This window comes from Hylobates moloch, unplaced genomic scaffold (assembly GCF_009828535.3).
Source record: "Hylobates moloch isolate HMO894 unplaced genomic scaffold, HMol_V3 SCAFFOLD_8, whole genome shotgun sequence".
Classification (NCBI taxonomy): Eukaryota; Metazoa; Chordata; class Mammalia; order Primates; family Hylobatidae; genus Hylobates; species Hylobates moloch.
The window spans coordinates 46,994,555-47,017,689 of record NW_026652283.1 but is presented as its reverse complement, the minus strand read 5'-3'; the positions used below and the strand labels follow the sequence as shown (position 1 = coordinate 47,017,689).

The 23,135-nt window shown below is 40.1% G+C and overlaps 2 protein-coding genes across 5 annotated transcripts in view; one reads left to right on the top strand and one right to left on the bottom strand.

Moving 5' to 3' along the window:
* Positions 1-23,135, top strand: part of PIK3R3 (phosphoinositide-3-kinase regulatory subunit 3) — a 133,341-nt gene that overhangs the window by 61,504 nt on the left and 48,702 nt on the right. The gene's annotated exons all lie outside the window — the stretch shown is intronic.
* LOC116812505 (cytochrome c oxidase subunit 7B, mitochondrial-like) lies at positions 5,884-8,128 on the bottom strand. Its single transcript, XM_032758245.2, is given in 3 exon segments — positions 5,884-6,656; positions 6,658-6,802; positions 7,090-8,128. Coding segments are annotated over 3 exon segments (258 nt in total). The 5' UTR covers positions 7,112-8,128; the 3' UTR covers positions 5,884-6,565.

The window sequence follows — 23,135 nt, the reverse complement described above, 5'->3', positions numbered from 1 at the left end:
ATCCAGGCTGGAGTGCAGTGGTGTGATCTCAGCTCACTGCAATCTCTGCCTCTGGGTTCAAGCGATTCTCATGCCTCAGCCTCCTGAGTAGCTGGGATTACAGGCGTGCACAGCTACACGCGGCTAATTTTTGTATTTTTAGTAGAGATGGGGTTTTATCATGTTGGCCAGGCTGATCTTGAATTCCTGGCCTCAAGTGATCTGCCTGCCTCAGTCTCCCAAAGTGCTGGGATTACAGGTGTGAGCACTGCACGGAGCCTAAAACATGCCCTTTTCTAATTACATTCCCCTTCTTACCACCAGAGGTAAGAAGGCGGTGGTGGGGCATGTTTTGGGTCTCTGAGAAGCTTTGTATACATGCTGCCGTGAGAGGAAAAAGTATTGTTAGAAGACTGGTTTGAATTTGGTCTGCTTACCAACTATGTGACATTGAATGGTTGTCATATAAAATGGAAGTAATAATAGTTAATTCACAACGATTTTTAAATAAGAATTATAATTATAATATTTATGTACCCATATATATATTCACATATATATGTAATGAAATAACACCTAGTATCTGGCGTATAGCAGGTACTCTATACATCTTTCATGAAGGTCAGTGTTTTTGTGATATGGTAATAGGGAAATGTGTAGAGCTTGTGCTAGAGATTTTGTTAGAGGCAGCTACGTATGTTACTTGCTAGAGGCTACTTGGCTCTAGTATGTTTGGCTCTAAGATCAGGATGGGTAAAATCTTGGGACAAGGAAGCAATGTAGCAAGTGTGAGTGACCATCTTTCTTTTTTTATGGGTCATTTCAACTTTTTCTATGGGAAAATTAAAAAAAAACACAACTTTTTCTGTTCCCAGGCTGACCCTCCTCCCTCCCTCTGGCTTTTTTTTCATTTTCTGTCTCAGTAAAATTCCTCTGCTGTTCAGCATAATTACTTCCTGGATCTTCACTTCCTGTCTATGGTAAGCCTAAATGCTGACCATCTCAAGCAGTAATTCAACAAATATTTATTGAATGGCTTCTATGTGTGAAACACTTGGCACTGGAGATACAAAGATAGGTAAGAAAATATGTGCCCTAAAGGAGCTCGTAGTCTGAGTACAAAGATAGGGTTCAACAACTAAACTATAATCACTAAACTTTATATTAGAAGGTTGAGAAGAGCTCTGTAGAATCAAAGAAGAGGTATTACTTAACAAGGCCTGAGAATATGAGGGAAAGTTTCATGGAAAAAAACATGCATAACTTGAGTCTTAAAAAAAAAGTAGCTGGGCTGGGCGTGGTGGCTCAGGCTGAGCCCGGTGGCTCACACCTGTAATCTCGGCACTTTGGGAGGCAAAGGTGGGCGCATAATTTGAGGTCAGGAGTTCGAGACCAGCCTGGCCAACATGGTGAAACCTCAACTCTACTAAAAAAAAAAAAAAGAAAAAAAGCCAAGCATGGTGGCACGTGCCTGTAGTCTCAGCTACTCGGGAGGCTGAGCCAGGAGAATCACTTGAACCTGCGAGGTAGAGGTTGCAGTGAGCTGAGATCATGCCACTGCACTCCAGCTTGGGCAACAGAGTGAGACCCCATCTCAAAAAGAAAAAAAAAATAGTGGATGAGGCAGGTTGGTAAAAGAGAAAGGGGATACAGGAATAGGGATGGGCATTTTATGAGGTACAAGATATGGGCAAAGGCATGAGAAAGAGTTGTGTGTTTGGATGAGCTGCAGGTATTGGTGTATCTAGGGTGAAAGGTGCCTGTGGGAAGTATTTAACAGGAAAATGAGCTTGGAAGAGTAAGCAGAGACTGGACCATGTAGGGCCTTCTGTGCCATGCTGAAGAGTTTGAACTTTATCTTGTATGTGGTATGGAACTCTTGAAACATAGTGTGCTAAACCATTATGGTTAGATTTGAAACTCAAAAGAAGCAGAGAAGGGTGGAAAAGAACCAGGAGATTGGTCGGGCGTGGTAGCTCATGCCTCTAATCCCAGGACTTTGGGAGGCTGAGGTGGGCGGATCACGGGATCAGAAGTTCGAGACCAGCCTGGCCAATATGGTGAACCCGTCTCTACTAAAAATACAAAAAAACTAGCCGGGGGTGTTGGCGGGCGCCTGTAATCCCAGCTACTCAGGAGGCTGAGGCAGGAGAATCGCTTGAACCCAGGAGGCAGAGGTTGCAGTGAGGCCGAGATTGAATCACTGTACTTCAGCCTGGGCAACAGGCAGAGACTCTGTCTCAAGAAAAAAAAAAAAAAAAAACCGGGACATTGGTCTCTGGTAAGCCGGGGAGAGATTTTTCAAGAAGGAAAAAATGGCTAACAGTGTACAATCTAAAGTGATTAAGTGAAATAATGATACAAAAACTACTGCTGGACTTTGCTATTGAGACAACCTTAACAAGATACATATTTATTTAGTGATTGGGGTAGAAGCCAAATTCCAATAGAAGAGTAACTGGGAGGTGAGAAAACAGACTGCAAATATAGACCATTCTTAGAAAACTTGCTATGAAGCAAAAGTAAGAGATAGCTAGAGAAGTAGAGCTGAGAAACATAATTTTTTTTTTTTTTTTTTTGAGACGGAGTCTCGCTTTGTTGCCCAGGCTGGATGGAGTGCAGTGGCGTGATCTTGGCTCACTGCAAGCTCCACCTCCTGGGTTCACGCCATTCTCCTGCCTCAGCCTCCCAAGCAGCTGGGACTACAGGTGCCCGCCACCATGCCTGGCTAATTTTTTGTATTTTTAGTAAAGACAGGGTTTCACCGTGTTAGCCAGGATAGTCTCGATCTCCTGACCTCGTGATCCGCCTGCCTCGGCCTCCCAAAGTGCTGGGATTACAGGCGTGAGCCACCGTGCCTGGCCGAGAAATGTAATTTTTTTGAAGATGGAAGAGTTAAGCATGTGTTATGTTTTGGTGGAGTAGAATAAAGACTGAATATTTAGGGCTGTGTGATTTGATGGAACAGGAAGGTGGTGGGTGTGGAGGCGAGAAGGGATTACTGTACTAGCTCAGGGAAGGAGGAGATAAACCTTTGCCTAACATTTAGAATGAAAGATATGGGTGTGAAGAAGAGTGTAGGCTGGAAAATGGGGTGAGGTCAGATTTATTTCTTCTGGTAGAGGGCAATTGTGAGAGAAGAGATCTATAGAGTGTTTGGCTTGAGATTTAGAGTACCCGTTGATTACTGTCTGGGATGGAAAAGGTCACTGATCCAGAGGCATATGGATGAATTACCAACAGGATAGTAATCTCAGTTAGGATTAGAAACTGTGAATTTGTAGTGGCATGAATCCTAACCTGTTAACGATTTTCTTCAGCAGGACTCAGTAGCTGTGGTATGGGAATAGAGGAAGTAGGCAGTTGGATTGATTCCTCCTGGTTGAGAGATGTACTGGCTACTGTGGCAAAAGAACAATAGGGAGCCGGAGAGATCCTGGCAAGAGAGTGGGTGATGTTCAACATTAAGGGAATAATTAAGTAAATGATGATACATTCATATAAAAAGCTGTGTTTCTGCTATTAACATTTATGTTTATGAAGAGTTTATAAAAGTAATTATTTTATAATGTTAAGGTAATAAAAGTGCTGTATATTGTACAAAGGGTTGGTAATAACTAAAATTCAAGAGATTGTTTTAGGCATAATGATGAAAAGATACAAAACCATTGTATTGGTCACACCTATTCACATGTAGACAATTATTTGACAGGGATTATTAGCTCTTCTTTATAGGTGAAGAAAATGAGATTTAGTAAGGGTGAATTGTTCAAGGTCACAAATTTGGTAAATGGCAAAAAGAACTATTATAATTTATGGAATAGTTATTGTGTCAGGCATTGTTTTATCTATGTAGTATTAATATTTTTCTCACATATTGCTCTAATCTTAATTTTTAGTTAAAAAAGCAGACTCAAAGGAGAGTAACAGTATAAGCAATAGATAACTAAGTATGAATTATCTAAATAGTAGATTCCAACTAACTTTGCAAGTTGCAAAGAGTGATACCAAGTGCTAGAGAAGTTCAAAAGAAAGATATAGGCTAGAGTTGAAGAAAGACTTTGGAGATAATAATATTTGAACTTGGACTATGAAGGATAGGTAGGATGGTCTTTTTAAGTAAATGATGATACAGTCATATAAAAAGCTGTTGTTTCTGTTTCTGTTTTGTTTTATTTTGAGATGGAGTCTCGCTCTGTCACCCAGGCTGGAGTGCAGCGGCATGATCGTGGCTCACTGTAACCTCCGCTTCCTGGTCTCTTTGATTTATTCCTTTCCATACTAAAAAAATAATAGTACTCTGTAATAGTCTGGTATCTCATGTATCTGGAGCCTTTGCTTAGATAAAAGAAAAATATTAGTCTTGCTTTTTTTTTTTCTTTTTTTGAGACAGAGTCTCACTCTGTCACCCAGGCTGGAGTGCAGTGGCATGATCTCAGTGGTGCAATCTAGGCTTACTGCAGCCTCCCAGGTTCAAGCAATTCTCATGCCTCAGCCTCCCGAGTAGCTGGGATTACAGGCACCTGCCACCATGCCTGGCTAATTTTTGTATTTTTAGTAGGGTTTCGCCATGTTGGCCAGGCTGGTCTGGAATTCCTGACCTCAAGTGATCCACCCGCCTTGGCCTCCCAAAGTGTTGAGATTACAGGCATGAGCTGCTTATTTTTTATTAAAAGACTAAGGCAGCTGGGTGCAGTGGCTCACACCTGTAATCCCAGCAATTTGGGAGGCTGAGGCAGGTGGAACATCTGAGGTCAGGAGTTTGAGACCAGCCTGACCCTGTTTGCACTGAAAATACAAAATTAGCCAGGTGTGGTTGCACATGCTTGTAATCCCAGCTACTTGGGAGGCTGAGGCAGGAGAATCGCTTGAACCCAGGGGGCAGAGGTTGCAGTGAGCTGAGATCACGCCATTGCACTCCATCCTGGGCAACAAGAGTGAAACTCTGTCAAAAAAAGAAAAAAAAGACTAAGGCAATCAATCTGTGGATATCATAAAGGACTCAACATTATTTGCTGATCCCTGGGATATCATTTAAGACTGCTTTGGAAGGAATGGAAGAAATATGGCTTCCAACTAACTTTGCAAAGGAATGGAAGAAATATGGGTTCCAACTAACTTTCCAAGTTGAGTCATGAACTCCTTGATAGGTCTTCTAGAATATATTTAAAGTGTAAATATAATGTATCTATCCATCCATTATCTGAAGTTATTTTTCTCCTAAGTCATTTATATTTGATTATTATTTTTTACTATGGTTAGTGGAAGAAAAACAATTTGAAATAACTACTGAAAACCATTGAAACCAAAGATTTAGATTTTTGGGGGGGCAGGGAGATAATCATCAAGAATATATCAGAAAGGATTTAATGGTTGAGGCTCGGTATGGTAGCTTATGCCTGCAATCCCAGAACTTTGGGAGGCCAAGGTGGGTCTATCCACTTGAGCTCAGGATTTTGAGACCAGCCTGGGAAACGTACCGAAAACTTGTCTCTAAAAAAAAAAAAAAAAATTAGCTGGGTGTAGTGGCATGCACCTGTAGTTCCAGCTACTAGGGAGGCCGACGTGGGAGGATCACTTGAGCCTGGAAGGTCAAGGCTGCAGTAAGCCATAGTCATCCATTGTACTCCATCCTGGGCAACAGAGCAAGACTGTGTCTCAATAAATAAATAAATAAACGATTGCACTGTACTCAAGGTTAAAATAGGGAATGCGGTATGTGGATTTATTATTCATCAGTTTTTATATTTGAGATGCCTGTAATTGCCATGTGTAAATTAATTTCCACAAGAAGTAGTCATCATTGTAATTTTTTTGAAGGTTTCAAATATACTTTATTTCTTCAATGATGCCATATCTTAATGGGTACACAGTGCTTTTACTTGGCATCAATTATGAGCTGTTTTTTATTTTATTTTATTTTATTTATTTATTTGAGGCGGAGTTTTGCTGTTTCGGCTAGGCTGGAGTGAAGTGGCGCAATCTTGGCTCACTGCAACCTCCGCCCCCACCTCCCTCTTCCACCTCAGCCCCGGGGTTCAAGCGATTCTCTTGCCTCAGCCTCCTGAGTAGCTGGGATTGTAGGTACCCGCCACCACGCCCTATTAATTTTTGTATCTTTAGTAGAGATGGGGTTTTGCTGTGTTGGCCAGGCTAGACTGGTCTCTAACTTCTGACCTCAGGTGATCCGCCTGCCTCGGCCTCCCAAAGTGCTAGGATTATAGGCGTGAGCCACTGTTTCCAGCTGATGAGCTGTTTTTTGTTTTGTTTTGTTTTGAGATGGAGTCTCGCTCTGTCACCCGGGCTGGAGTGCAGTGGCGTGATCTTGGCTTACCGTAACCTCCGCTTCCTGGGTTCAGTTTGAGTGATTCTCCTGCCTCAGCCTCCTGAGTAGCTAGGATTACAGGCGCAAGCTGCTATGTCGGCTTATTTTTGTATTTTTAGTAGAGACGGGGTTTCACCATGTTGGCCAGGTAGGTCTCGAACTCGACCTCGTGATCTGCCCGCCTCAGCCTCCCAAAGTTCTGGGATTACAGGTATGAGCCACCATGCCCAGCTGATGAGCTGTTTTTTAAACAATTCAGTATTACACCAGCTGGGATGATGACTGATCTCTCCATTCCTTTGGAGTGACTCTGCCATCAGGGGACAGGTTCCATTCTATTCCAATTTGTCCATACCTATGTCCATACAGCAGTACAGAAAGTGGCTCCACTAGCTAATACAGCATTACCGTATTTGTCATGAAAATCAAGTGTATGTTTCTGGTGGCTCTGCCTTGCCATTGTTTGCTGAATGCTTTGAACTTGGAGATGACTTAGTGTGTGGTTTTTTTTTTTTGATGGAATCTCACTCTCACCCAGGCTGGAGTGCAGTGGCGCAGTCTTGGCTCACTGCAACCTCCACATCCCGGGTTCAAGCTCCCTGCCTTAGCTTCCTGAGTAGCTGGGATTACAGGTGCTCACCACCATGCCCAGCTAATTTTTTTGTAATTTTTAATAGAGACAGAGTCAGGCTGGTCTCGAACTCCTGACCTCAAATGATCCACCTGCCTCAGCCTTCCAAAGTGCTGGGATTACAGGTGTGCGCCACTGTGCCTGGCCATTGGTGCATTTTTGACCAAGGGAAACATTGTGAAGGTGAAGATAGAACTGTGGCAATGCAACTGCTGCTTTGGTGCAAATTCTCATGATTGTAATCTGTCTTGTTTGTAGATGTTTCATTTAATGGATTATGGCTTCAAATGGGTACTTGATACTTTCTGATAGGATTTACCTGGTAACTACACAGAATTAAATATTAGACAATTTAGTGAGCTATGAAAAGATAGCTTTAATAAGGAAAACACTTTTTAAAAATAACTAAGAAAATCTTACCAAAACTGACTTGAAAAGAAATTGAAAGGCCGGGCGCGGTGGCTCAAGCCTGTAATCCCAGCACTTTGGAAGGCCGAGGCGGGCGGATCACGAGGTCAGGAGATCGAGACCATCCTGGCTAACACGGTGAAACCCCGTCTGTACTAAAAATACAAAAAAATTAGCCGGGCGTGTCGGCGGGCGCCTGTAGTCCCAGCTATTCGGAAGGCTGAGGCAGGAGAATGGCGTGAACCCGGGAGGCGGAGCTTGCAGTGAGCCGAGATCGCGCCACCGCACTCTAGCTTGGGGGACAGAGTGAGACTCCGTCTCAAAAAAAAAAAAAAGAAATTGAAAATCTTTATAATTTTGTAACCATAAAAGAAATTTAATTAGTGATTTAAAAAATCTACCAAAACAATTCTAGGCCTGTACGATTTCCTTTTTTTTATCATTGCAATTTTTAAAAACTTCATGTCCAGGCGTGGTGGCTCACGCCTGTAATCCCACCACTTTGGAAGTCCGAGACGAATGGATCACCTGAGGTCAGGAGTTTGAGACACAACCTGGCCAACATAGTGAAACTCCACCTCTACTAAAAATACAAAAAAACTAGCCGGGCATGGTGGTGCATCCTGTAATCCCAGCTATGCAGGAGGCTGAGGCAGGAGAATTGCTTGAACCCAGGGAGCAGAGGTTGCAGTGAGCTGAGATCACGTCACTTCACTCCAGCTTGGGCAACAGAGTGAGACTCCATTTCAAAAAAACAAAAAGACCTTCACATAATATAAAATATACCATCATGGCCAGGCGTGGTGGTTCATGCCTGTAATCCCAGCACTTTGGGAGGCCAAGGCAGGTGGATCATGAGGTCAGGAGTTTGAGACCAGCCTGGCCAACATGAGAAACCCCATCTCTACTAAAAATACAAAAAATTAGCTGGGTGTGGTGGCAGGTGCCTGTAATCCCAGCTATTTGGGAGGCTGAGGCAGGAGAATCACTTGAACCTGGAAGGTGGAGGTTGCAGCGAGCCGAGATCGTGCCATTGCACTCCAGCCCGGACAACAGTGCGAGACTCTGTCTCTAAATAAGTAAATAAATAATACAATCATAAACTTTTTTTTGAGGCGGAGTCTCGCTCTTGTTGCCCAGGCTAGAGTGCAGTGGAGCGATCTCAGCTCACTGCAATCTCCGCCTCCCGAGTTCAAGCGATTCTCCTGTCCCGGCCTCCCAAGTAGCTGGGATAACAGGCGTCAGCCACCACGCCTGGCTGATTTTTTGTATTTTTAGTAGAGATAAGGCTTCACCATGTTGGCCAGGTTGGTCTCGAACTTCTGAACTCAGGTGAGCCACCTGCCTTGGCTTCCCAAAGTCCTGGGATTACAGGCGTGAGCCACCATGCCTGGCTTTTTTTTTTTTTTTTGACAGAGACTTTCACTTTGTTGCCCAGGCTGGAGTGCAGTGGCGCGGTCTTGGCTCATGCAACCTCCACCTCCCAGGTTCAAGCAATTCTCGTGCCTCAGCCGCCTGAGTAGCTGGGATTGCAGGCGCCTGCCACCATGCCCAGCTAGTTTTTTGTATTTTAGTAAAGATGGGGTTTCGCTATGTTTCCCAGGCTGGTCTCGAACTCCGGAGCTCAGGCAATTTGCCTTCCCAAAGTGCTAGGATTACAGGCGTGAGCCACCGTGCCTGGCCCATCATAACCATTTTCAAGTGTATTGTTAACTGATATTAAGCATATTAACATTGTTTTGAAGCAGACCTCCAGATTTCATCTTGCAAATCTGAAACTCTGTACCCATTAAACAGTGACTCGTCTTTTCCCCTATCACCCAACCCCTGGTAACCAACCTTTGCTTTGTTTCTATGATTTTGTCTACTTTAGATACCTCGTATAAGTAAGCGGGATCATGTAATACTTGTCTTTGGCTTATTTCACTCAGTATAATGTCTTCAAGGTTCAGTTATATTGTAGCATGTGAAAGGATTTTCTTCCTTTTTAAGGCTGAATAATATTCCATTTATGTATATACCACATTTTGTTTATCCATTAATCTGTTGATAGACTTTGAGTTGCTTCCACCTCTTAGCTATTGTGATTAGTGCTACTGTGAACGTGGGTCTGCTAGTATAATGTCTCTTCGAGACTCTGCTTTCAGTTTTTTTTTTTTTTCTTTGATATATACCCAGAATAAGAAGGATTGCTGGATCATATGGTATTTTTAAAAAATTTTTTCGAGGAACCTCCATACTGTTTTCCATAGCAGTTGCACCATTTTACAATCTCACCAACAGTGCTCAAGGGTTCCAGTTACTCCGCTTCCTTGTCAACACTTGTTCTCCTCTTTTCTTTCTTTTTTCTTTTAGTAGCCATCTTAATCCAGCCCATATAGATTTATAAATGAGTTCTACCAAACATTTATAGACAATCATAACTTCATATAAATTCTTCCTGAATCAAGAAAAAGAAGAAACATTCTCATTCTCATTTAAGTATTTAATGGGTTATTCTAAGATGAATACTGTATAAAAAGCTAAAGATAATTTGCTGATATATATGAAATAAGGTTGTTGGATCCAAGACCACTATACAGTTGGATTCCTTTATACAAGTAGCAGATAACAAATGTGATTTTTAAAAAGCTTTATTGAGATATAATTCCCATACTATACAAATCACCAATTTTAAGTGTACAATTCAATGTTTTGATGCATTACATTGTTAATTTTTTAAAATTATAAAATATGTATGACAAAATGTTTCATTTTAACTGTTTCAAGTGTACAATTCAGTGGCATTAATTACATTTACAATTATATATATATTCATCTTCCATATAGAAACTATATTCATCTTCCATATAGAAACTCTATAACCGTTAAGCAATAACTCCCTCATTCTCCCTTCACTTTCAGCTCCTGGTAAATTGTTCAACTTTCTGTATGAATTTGCCTATTCTAGATATTTCATATAAATTGAATCATGCAACATTTGTCCTTTTGTGTCATTTCATTTAGCATAATGTTGGTGTTCATCCATATTGCAGCATGTATCAGAACATTACTCATTTTTATGACTGAATAATACTGCATTGTACATATAGACCACATTTTGTTTATTCAGTCATCTGTTGGTCGACACTTGGGTTTTTTTGTTGTTGTTGTTGTTGTTTGTTTGCTTTTTTGAGACAGAGTCTTGCTCTGTTGCCAGGCTGGAGTGCAGTGGTGTGGTCTCGGCTCACTGCAACCTCCGCCTCCAGGTTCAAGCGATTCTCCTGCCTCAGCCTCCCTCAGCCTCCCAAGTAGCTGTGACTACAGGCGCATGCCACCACACCCAGTTACTTTTTTTGTATTTTTAGTAGAGATGGGGTTTCACCATGTTGGCCAGGATGGTCTCCATCTCTTGACCTCGTGATCCACCCACCTCAGCCTCTGAAAGTGCTGAGATTACAGGCGTGAGCCACCGTTCCCAGCCCACTTGGGATGTTTTTACAAATTTTTTTTTTTTTTGAGATGGAGTCTCGCTTTGTTTCCCGGGCTGGAGTGCAGTGGTGCGATCTCAGCTTGCTGCAACCTCTGCCTTCTGGGGTTAGGCGATTCTCATGCCTCAGCCACCCGAGTAGCTGGGATTACAGATGTGCCACCACACCCAGCTAATTTTTGTATTTTTAGTAGAGACAGTGTTTCGCCATGTTGACTAGGCTAGTCTTGAACTCCTAGCCTCAAGTGTTCTACCTACCTCAGCCTCCCAAAGTGCTAGGATTACATGCATGAGCCACAGTTCCTGGCCTACAAAATATATTTTTAAAAAGATACTCATTATAGTAGCAACAGCTACAATGACAACAATTGAAAAGTACCAGTGAACAAAATCAACAAAAGATGCACATGACTTTTTATGTTGAAAATTATACAATTTCCATTAAAAGACATGAGAAGAGATAATTGGGATACCATATTAACTGATAGGAAGACCCAGTGACATAAACATGTCAATTCTTTCTAAATTAATTTATAAGTTCAATACACTTCTGTTTAATATAATGACAGGGTATTTCATATAACTTGACAAGCTCTAAAATGTATATAGGAGAGTAAACTGCCAAGAAAAATTAGGAAGGAGCACTTAGTCTTTCACATAGCATTATTTATAAAGCCATATTATTAATATTTAAGGCAATGTGGTATTGGCACAGCATAGACCAACCTCTGGGAAGAATAAAGAGCCCAGAAATAGAACCCCTGAATATAAAGAAACGTAATACATGACAGTGAGTGTTGAAGATGAGTAAGGAGATGATGGACTGACTAAACAGTAAATGATAATGGAGCAATTGGTTATTTATATGGAAAATAAAATGAGATTTCTACTTACCATACTAAAAAATGTACGTGATGATTAAAGATGTTAATGTGAAAAGTTAAACTTTTAGAAAAAAGTGGGAGAGTGTTTTTATGATATTAGGGCAGGGAAGGTAGAAAGGATTTCTTCAACAAGACTTGAAAGTTGAACTGTAAAAGAAAAAGATTGATAAATATGTCTAGATTAAAATAAAAATGTACAGTTATTGAAATTCAGCATGAGATAGATACCCCATCTGGGAGAAAATATTTGCATAAAAAATAACTAAAAAGGATTAATAATCAGGATATATGAAGAATATTTTACCAACCAGTAATAATAATAAGACAGTAGATTGGAAAGTCATAGAAGATGAAATACGAATGTCCTGCAGACATGAAAAGGTGTTCAACCTCTTTAGTAGCCATGGAAATGCAAATTAAAACTTCATTGGAATAATATTTTACACTCACTATTTTGGTGAGGATGTAGAATAAGGAAAACTCTCTTATACTTATGTGGACAGTGGAGTATCAGCTAGAACCTCACTGTAGAGAGCTACTTAGCAATATATAGTAAAGTGTATACCCTAGGGAAACTCTAGAAGATGGACAAGAGTTTGTACCTGGGACAAGTACCATTAAGTTCATAGCAACATTGTTTGTAAAAGCAGAAAACTACAAACAGCTGAAATATCCATCATTAAGAGAATGAAGAAATTATAGAATATTCATGTAATGGTAGAGAACAGTGAGAAAATAAAGATATCTACTTGTATCAACATAAATTAATCTAAAAATGTAATGCAGAATGAAATGCTGTGGAAAGATTCCTCTTGTATAAAGTTCATAAAGACACAAAATATATTAGGAGATGGAACCCTTGGGGAAAAATAAGGGAATTTGGGAGGGGTAAAAAGCAATGGTGGAGGAAGAAAAGCCTGAGGGAAAACCAACCTTGCATTCCAAGGAATCTAAAAAGGAGCAGCCAGAGATTAGAACCAGGTAGTTTTTCTGTCATATAAAAAATTGTACTAGGTTGAAGTAAGTCCTGAATTGAAACATCTAATTCTCTCTGATTGATCTTTGTGTATGTATTTTTGTGTTTTATTACAACTTAAAAAGGTCTGATAAAATTCTGTTTTAAATTAGGTAGAATTTTGAAAGTACCTTTGTTTGACTACTTTTTCTGTTACGATATAATTCACATGCCATATATCCACCTTTTAGAAGTGTTTTTAACCACATCATTGGTTTTTAGTATAGTCACATAGTTGTGCAACTATTACAACTATCTTATTCCAGAACATTCTTATCACCCCAAAAGAAGTCCTGTAACCATTAAGAGTCAGTCTAGGCTGGGTGGGGTAGCTCATGCCCATAATCCCAGCTCTGGGAGACTGAGGTGGGAGGATCAATTGAGGCCAGGAGTTCAAGACCAGCTTGGGCAATTTAGTGAGACCCTGTCTCTACAAAAAAAAAAAAAAAAATTAGCTAAGCATGGTGTCGTGTGCCTGTAGTCCCAGTTACTTGGAAGGCCAATGTGGGAGGATTGCTTGAACTCAGTAGTTTGAGGTTGTCAGCTATGATAGTGCCACTGCACTCCAGCCTGGGTGGGTGAGCAAGATCCTGTCTCAAAAAAAGAAAAAGTCACTCCCCATTCTTCTTAGCCCCAGTCTGTGGCAACTATTAATCTACTTTCTGTCTCTATAAGTTTGCCTATTCTGGACAGCTCATGTAGATGGAATGACATGGTATATGGCCTTTTGTGTTTGACTTCTTTCACTTAGCATGATGTTTTCAAGCCTTATCCAGTTGTGGTATTTATCAGTACTTCATTCCTTTTTATGGCTAAACAATATTCCACTCTGTGGATATTTGTTTTTCCATTCACCAGTTAATGGATATTTGGGTTGTTTCCACCTTTAGCTATTTTGAATAATGCTGCCATGAACATTCATTGCAAGTTTTGTTGTGTATACACCTAGAAGTAGAATTATTGGGTCATATTTTACTTTCCTGACAGCAGTGTGTTACGGTTTCACTTTTTCCACATCATCACCAAGACTTGTTCGTTATATATCTTTTTGATTATAGCCATCCTAGTGGATGTGAGGTAGTATGTCACTGTGGTTTTGATTTGCATTTTCCTAATGACTAATGATGCTGAGTATCTTTTTCATGTGCTTGTTGGAATGGGATTGTTTTTTTAATTTCATTTTTGGATTGTTCATTGCTAGTGTGTAAAAATACTCTTGATTTTTGCATATTCATCTTGTATTCTGCAACCTTGTTGAACTCTTCTATTAGCTTTAGTAGTTTTTTGAGTATTTCTTATGATTGAGTATGCAAATAGAAATCGTCGTTTATTTTACTTCCCTAATAGCCCTGGCTAGAATCTTTTTTTTTTGTTTGTTTGTTTTGAGATGGAGTTTCGCTCTTGTTGCCCTGGCTGGAGTGCAATGGTGTGATCTCGGCTTACTGCAACCTCCACCTCCTGGGTTCAAGTGATTCTCCTGTCTCAGCCTCCTGAGTAGCTGGGATTACAGGCGCCCGCCACCACACCCGGCTGATTTTTTGTATTTTTAGTAAAGACGGGGTTTCACCATGTTGGCCAGGCTGGTCTTGAACTCTTGACCTCAGGTCATCCACCCGCCTTGGCCTCCCAAGGGCCAAGGATTACAGGTATGAGCCACCATGCCCAGCCCCTGGCTAGAATCTTAATTACAGTGTTGAATAGACGTGGTGAGAGAGCAGACATCCTTGTACTGTTTTTGATTGTAGGGGAAAACATTCAGTTTGTCACCATGAATTACGATGCTAGATGTGGGTTTTCTGTAGATATTCTTTATCAGGTGAGGAAATTCCTTTTAATCCTAGTTTCTGAGTATTTTTATCATGAGTAGGTGTTTAATTTTTGAATTTTTTTTTCTTTTTTTGTGGAGGCAGGGTCTCACAGTGTTGACCAGGCTGGTCTTGAACTCTTGGCCTCAAGGTGTCCTCGCCATGGCCTCCCAAAGTGCTAGGATTATAGATGTGAGCTACTGCACCTGGTAGGGTGTTTAATTTTGTCACATGATTTTTCTGCATCTGTTGAGATGATTATGCTGGTCTTTGTCCTTTATTCTGTTAATATGGTGTGTTACCTTGATTGATTTTTGTTTGTTGAGCCAATCTTGCATTCCTGGAAACAAATCTTGCTTGGTCATGATATATAATCCTATTTATATGTTGCTGGAGTTGGTTTGCTAGTATTTTGTTGAGGATTTTTTTGTCTGTCTTCATAAAGGATATTGGCCTGTAGTTTTTTCCTCCTGTTTTTTTTGTTTGTTTGTTCGTTTTTCTTTTTCTGGTTTTGGTATCGGGAATACTGGCCTCACAGAATGAGTTGAGAAGTTCCCTGAATACTTATCTGATCTTAGTTTTCTTCAGTTTTGTTATTGACTTCCTCTTCTTCTTCTTTTTTTTTTTTTAAGATAGAGTCTCACTCTGTTGCCCAGGATGGAGTGCAGTGACACGATCTGCGCTCACTGCAACCTCCACCTCACAGGTTCAAGCGATCCTCCCACCTCAGCCTTCCAAGTAGCTGGGATTTCACCATGTTGGCCAGGCTGCTCTCTAACTGTTGACCTCAAGTGGTCTGCCTGCCCGTCTCCCTAAGTGTTGGGATTACAGACGTAAGCCACTGCACCTGCCTGGTTTTATTACTGCCTTCTAAAAATATATTAAAATATATATTAAAATATATTAATGTTTTTTTTGTTCCGGTTATTCTTTTTGAGAACACACAGAAATACTTTGTTAGATTCTAATTTAATTTAGCTTACCAGTGAGGAATGACTTGTGGCACCCAGCAGAATATTAATGAAATTTCTGGTCTTACAATGAAATCTGCCTAGTATACTGTCTTTCAGATGGCTGAATATAAAAGTCCATAAAAATTAGAGATGAGAGAGACTGTGGTGATATAATCAACCATTTTACAGATTCATGGACCAGATTGTCCAAAGTTACACTGCTAGGTTACCTGGCTGAGCCAGGAGATTTTACTTTGGTAGTTTTTACTCACCAATGATTAGTAGTGTGTGAAAAGGATAGGTTTTTTTAAAAAAAAGGTTTAATTTCATCTGTGTGCTTGTGAACAATGCTAAGAAACAAATATAGTATTTATTTGAATGAAATAAGTGTATATGCATGCCCACTCATTCTGTACTCCAGCTGGAGAAGCCCTAGAACATATAATTAATCCATTGTGTCGGGCATGGCGGCTCACGCCTGTAGTCCCAGTGCTTTAGGAGGCCGAGGCAGGAGGATCATTTGAGTCCGGGAGTTCAAGACCATCCTGGGTAACACAGCGAGACCCTGTCTCCATAAAAATAAAAAATATACATATAATTCATTGCTATCAGGAGCATTATTATCAACAGCATTTTGGGAAGTCTTCAATTAACTTTAACTGAAGAAACTACCCACATTATATGAGTGGGTGGTATCAAAATGAATTGAAATCTTGAAGAAACTGTCTCCAACTTGGAAAGAGGTATAGAGGGAGAATCACATTAATGTATCAATCTAATATATCAACCTAAATGTGTCAACCTTTAACTTTTAATTAATTGTTTTCCCTTCTAATTGTTTTTTTACTTCTACTTTTAAGTTCAGGGGTACATGTGCAGGATGTGCACATTTGTTACATAGGTAAACATGTGCCATGGTGATTTGCTACACAGATCATCCCATCACCTAGGTATTAAACCCAGCATCCATTAGCTATTCCTCCTGATGCTCTCTCTCCCCCGACCGCCCCGCGACAAGCCCCAGTGTGTGTTGTTCCCTGCCTTGTGTCCATGTGTTCTCATCATTTAGTTCACACTTACAAGTGAGGATATGCAGTGTTTGGTTTTCTGTTCCTGCGATCCTCCTGCCTTGGCCTCTCAAAGTTAGTTTGCTGAGGATAATGGCTTCCAACTCCATCCATGTCCCTGCAAAGGACATTATCTTGTTCCTTTTTATGGCTGCATAGTATTCCATGCTGTATATATACCACATTTTCTTTATCCAGTCTATCATTGATGGGTATTTAGGTTGATTTTGTGCCTTTATTATTGTGAATAGTGCTGCAATGAACATATGCATGCATGTATCTTAATAATAGGATGATTTATATTCTTTTTGGTATATACCCAGTAATGAGATTACTGGGTCAAATAGTATTTCTGCCTTTAGGTCTTTGAGGAATCACCACACTCTAGTTGTTGAAGTAATTGTTTATTTTGATTGTGAAACAGTTTTTAAAAAATGTATTTTCGGAGAGAAATAGTAGTATAATTTTATGAAAATATCATATGTGTCTCCAAAGATAAAATCATCCTTCAATTTTGCTGAGCCAAGAAACTCAACTAAAACTACCTGCTGGAAATGGCACAGTTTTCTGTCTCAACGTCAGTAACATACGATCCAAATTCTATGTTGTGATTGGCTGTTGTACCATTTTCATTCAGAGATTAGTTTTGCCAACAGTGTCTGATTTGGGATTGGGATTTAGCTCACAAAGCAATTGGTTGTTGGGGTATAGGAAGGGGTTAGTGTTACTAATGAGCACACTACAGAGAAATCATTCCACTGGGGAAAAATAGCATTTGTCCATGCATGAGCAAAGTTGTTCTGTAATTCAATGCTGGATGCCAAGTAGTCAGTGAAGTTTGGATTTGGATGTGGCAGCTCACTGATGCTGGGGGGAAATTTTGTTTAATCATTGTCTTTTAAAATGAACTTGGTAAAAGCTGTCAGTTTTTTCCCTTTTAGAAAGATGAAATGTTTTTTGTCTTTTTTCTCTCTTCCTGTTTCCGTAATTTTATTTTTAGGCTTTCAAAAAGTTGAAGATTTAATTAAAATAAATGTTTTTCCCTTGGTTAGCTTGATTAGTCTTTTTTTTCTAAGCATTATTCTGCATCTAAGATTATATCCTAACATCCAAGATAGTTCTAATTCTCTTCATTTTTTGTTCCTCTAAAATGAAATAGATTTGTGAATTTTAGTAAGTATATATTATCAAATTATTTTGTTTTATTTTGTATTTTGAACCTTTTATAATATCTAGTTATAACAAATAGATATCTTTGGGATTTTTTTCTTGTTTCTTGGTTCTTTAACAGATAGTCAGAATTTATTATCTGATGAAATATTTTAGGTTTGTTTTGTGTCTTTGATAACATCGTTCGCCTTCGACACTTTCTTTCTTTTTTTTTTTTTTTTGAGACAGGGTCTCACTCTGTTGCCCAGGCTGGAGTGCAGTGGTGCAATCTTGGCTCGCTGCAGCCTCCACTTCCTGGGCTCAGGTGATCCTCCCACCTCAGCCTCCTAAACAGCTGGGACTACAGGCACACACCACCATACCCAGCTGATTGCTGTATTTTTTGTAGAGACAGTTTCTCCATATGTTGACTAGGCTGTTTTTTTTTTTGTTTTTTTGTTTTTTTTTGAGACGGAGTCTCACTTTGTCACCCAGACTGGAGTGCAGTGGCGTGATCTTGGCTCACTGCAAACTCTGCCTCCTGGGTTCAAGCAGTTCTCCTGCCTCAGCCTCCTAAGTAGCTGGGATTACAGGCACCTGCCACCACGCATGGCTAATTTACCTAGGCTGATCTTAAACTCCTGGACTCCAAGTGATCTGCCCGCCTAGGCCTTCCAAAGTGCTAGGATTACATGCATGAGCCACCACACTTGGCTGACAACATTTAACATAATAATTTATGTTCTTAGTATTTAAATACCCTCAATACTGTATAGCAAAGATTTATGTGACAAAAATTTTTCTTAAACTGAGCATTTTCATGTCAAAGATATTTGTAGAAGATTGCATTTACTATTTGGAAGGTAAATATTAAGAATTTTTTGGGAAGCAAATGTGAGAAGTTGACAAAGAGAAGGAGATATTAGGGGGCATTGCAAATCCCTTACAATATTTCTTTTCAGTTGATTGACCAAAATGAGTAATTAAATATAGCTTAAATGAGTTAACTGCAAAACAGAAACATGAATTAGTAATAGTGTCTTTATTTCTTCCTAATGAAACTTAAAGGCAAATTCTGATCTACTAGTTTATGATCTCTAGTTATACTAAACTACCAGTACCAGCTAATTAATCTGGAAGTACTGGGGACTTTTTCCTAACACAAGAATAATACTTTTATGTTTGCCATTTTTGGTTCTACCTATGTTACTTAGGGCTGGTTCAGGGAGGTAGAATATGATGTTTGAAATAGCTTGTAGTGAAGAATGGGAGAGAGGTAAATTTAGGGTAAAATTTTTGGATTGTTTTGAGGGTCCACTTGTGGTTGGAGACCATTATTAGTGAAACCAGTTGAAGATGATGTAACTTTTTTCCTCTTTATTAGCCTAGAGAGAGAGCAATAAAAGCATGAAAATGGATTGAGCTATAGTCGGGGTCTTGCCAGACAGGTACAGTGGGAGGATAAGAGAGCAAAAGAGATGATAGTATTAGTTGAGAGAGAGAGAGAATGAAGACCAGTATGGGACAGAAAGAAAGAATTAAGTTTGAGGAATTAGAGGTCTTCCTGAGGTGAAAGAACAGTGGTAGTATTGCTGTAAATTGGAGGTCTCATTGAGGTGAAAGAACTGGGATTATTGGAATAAGTGGTAAACATGTAGAGAGAGGGCCAAGCGCGATGGCTCACTCCTGTAATCCCAGCACTCTGAGAGGCCGAGGCAGGCGGATCATGAACTCAGGGGATTGAGACCAGTCTAGCTAACACGGTGAAACCCCATCTCTACTAAAAATACAAAAATTAGCCAGGCGTGGTGGCACGTGCCTGTAGTACCAGCTACTCGGGAGGCGGAGGCAGGAAAATCGCTTGAACCTGGGAGGCGGAGGTTGCAGTGAGTCGAGACAGCACCACTGCACTCCAGCCTGGGCGACAGAGCGAGACTCCGTCTCAAAAAAAAAAAAGATAGAGAAGTCAAGGAGTACATTTGTGGGGTTAGGAATGTGGTTCTCATTCTAGTTTTATATCAGAATTACCAATTTCCTTTTTTAAAAAAACATAGTTGCCCAGGTCTCATTCTGGATCAATGGAATCAGAATCTGTAGGGAGTTGGGCTAAGGCGTCTTCATTTAAGATGTTATACAGCTGATTAAAAAATACTTTAAAATTTACATACAGTAAAGTCTATACTCTTTGGTGTACAGTTCTTTGAGTTTTGACAAATGCATAGTGGTGCCCTTTATCAGGATAGGGTGGATAGGAACAGGTGAGGAAATATGGTGGGCCCTCCGTATTCACAGATTCTGCATTCTCGGATTGAAAAACAACTGTGGATTAGAAATATTCAGGGTGTGTGTGAAAAAACCAATAAAAATAACAATACAACAACAAAAATAATACAAATAAAAATATAGTATAACAATTCTTTACATAGCATTTACATTGTATTAGATACAAGTACTCTAGAGATGACTTAAAGTATATGGGAGGATGTGCATAAGCTATATGCTAATACTACATCATTTTATAAAATGGACTTGAGCATCCTTGGAGTTTGGTATCTGCAGGGGTCCTGGAACCAATCCTATGAGGATACTGAGGGATGATTGTATATATTTGGTTTTGAATACCCTCAAATTTGCTTGTTGCACTAAAGCTGCAGCCATAGAATTCAGAAGAGTGGAGATTATTACAATGAATTAATATTTTCTGTATCATTTCCTTAAGTCTAGATCTGGAATTGACTTTTTTTTCCTGTAAAGAGCCATATAGTAAATACTTTAGGCTTTGCAGGCCACAAATGATCTCTTTCACATTCTGTGTGTGTGTGTGTGTGTGTGTGTGTGTGTGTGTGTGTGTGTTTATAACCATTTAAAAATGTAAAAACGGGCCAGGCGTGGTGGCTCATACCTGTAATCTCAGCACTTTGGGAGGCTGAGGCAGGTGGATCACCTCAGGTCAGGAGTTCAAGACCAGCCTGGCCGACATGGGAAAACCCCATCTCTACTACAAATAAAAAAATTAGCTGGGCGTGATAGCACGTGCCTATAATCCCAGCAACTTGGGAGGCTGAGACAGGAGAATTGCTCGAATCCGGGAGGTGGAGGTTGCAGTGAGCTGAGATTGCAACATTGCACTCCAGTCTGGGTGACAGAGTGAGACTCTGTCTCAAAAAAAAAAAAAAAAGTAAAAACGCTGGTCACAGTGGTGCACAAATTTGCTTGTTGCACTAAAGTTGCAGCCATAGAATTCAGAAGAGTGGAGATTATTACAATGAATTAATATTTTCTCTGTTAAGCCTCAGCTACTCAGGAGGGTGAGGTGAGAAGATGACTTGAACCCAGGAGTTTGAGACCAGCCTGGGCAACATAGTGAGACCCTCGTCTCAAAATAATAAAAAAAGTAAAAACTATTTTTTGCACCTTGGAAAACAGGCAGAGGGCCATAGTTTGCTAACCCCAGGCAGATCATCAATACCACAATAAATCAAGCTCTGATTTGTAGTATTTGCTGATTTCCAAAGTATAAATACTCTCACTGTGGCTGATTTCAGTCTACTAGTGTGACTGACATACCGAATGCAGAATTCGAAAAAAATCCTCAGTAGCACACAGTATTTCCATTATATAAATACAGTAGATGTTTCTTAAAAGCATAGTTAAATACAGTATTAATGAAGCAATGAGTTTTGAGTATTTTTTAACTTTATTTTTAATATAATTTAATTGTGAACTTAAATGATTGAATATTTAATAATGACTGTGTAGAGGCTGGGCGTGGTGGCTCACGCCTGTAATCCCAGCACTTTGGGAGGCCAAGGCAGGCGGATCACAAGGTCAGGAGTTCGAGACTAGCCTGGCCAATGTGGTGAAACCCCGTCTCTACTAAAAATACAAAAAAACTAGCCGGGCATGGTGGCACACACCTGTAGTTCCAGCTACCTGGGAGGCCAAGGGAGGAGAAGCGCCTGAACCTAGGAGGTGGAGGTTGCAGTGAACCGAGATTGTGCCACTGCACTCCGTCTTGGGCAATAGAGGGAGACTCTGTCTCAAAAAAAAAAAAGACTGCATAGAACAGCAGCTTGCAAAATTCCTGAAAATACAACAGTCAGCTCTCACTAGCCTGTACAAGTTGAATTCAACATAGCATGGAACTTAAGCTAGCTCAGAGAGGTGAGATAATTTACCAAATCTAGTTTAAGTGGTGGAATCAGAATAAACTCTAGGTTTCTTTTGATTTTTATCTTAAAACAATACGGGTTTATAGTTTAAAAAGTCAAAAAGTACCGCAAGGTTTATAGTACAAAATCATCAGTTGCCTGTCCTACCCTCTCTTCTGCCACTTTCTAGCCCCTAGGGGCAACACTTAACTCTTCTGGCCTTTTCTTCTGGTGTTTACCTCCCTATTTTTCGTAATATGGTAATACTGCTATTTATAATTTTTCACTTTTTGATGTCATTTATTCCTTCTAAGGAAGATAGTGATTTACTTCTCTTATGCCATATACTCTTTCCTTCTATGCATTTTTCCAGTGTATTTATATCACAATTATAACTTTCTTTCTTAAATTATCTTCCAATATTTACACTATTATTACTGTACAGTGTTCACAGCTAAGCCAATTAGTATATTATGATTGCATCCTTTCTTTTTTTTTTTGAGACGGAGTCTCACTCTGTCGCCTAGGCTGGAGTGCAGTGGCGCGATCTCGGCTCACTGCAACTTCCGCCTCCCGGGTTCAAGCGATTCTCCTGCCTCAGCCTCCTGAGTAGCTGGAACTACAGGCACACGCCACCACACTTCGCTAATTTTTTACATTTTCAGTAGACACGGAGTTTCACCATATTGGCCAGGCTGGTCTTGAACTCCTGACCTCGTGGTCTACCCGCCTTGGCTTCCCAAAGTGCTGGGATTACAGGTGTGAGCCACCACACCTGGCCTCATTTCCTTTTTTTATATAAATTTAAAGACAGAATTTTATGGTTCTGAAAGAGCCATATAACAGAACCATAAAATTCATCACAGTGTGGTTAAACATCAAATAATTTACCATTTCCCTTCTTCTCTTAAACATACCCTCTAAACCGCCCTTCATCCTCCTGTTTGAATTCTAATTGTTTTCAGCTCTCATCCTAGTACTGCATTCAGCATTATGCTGGGCATTGCCGTTGCTTCTCTCCTGTGTTGGCATCCATTTTCCTGCATTTTACGCCACCTGCTTTCCTAGTTTATTTCTTCATTTTGGTGGAGCACATCATTCAGGAGCTTCCTAAGAAAGGATGCTGAGAGATAAGTTGGTTGAGATCTTGTATATCTGAAAATATCTATTCTGCCATCATATGTAATTGATAATTTGGCTGGATATATCATTCTAGCTTGAAAAATCATTTTCCCTCAGATTTGTAAGGTTTATCTTCAGCGCTGCTAGTCTCCAGTGTTGTTGAGCAACCCAAAGACA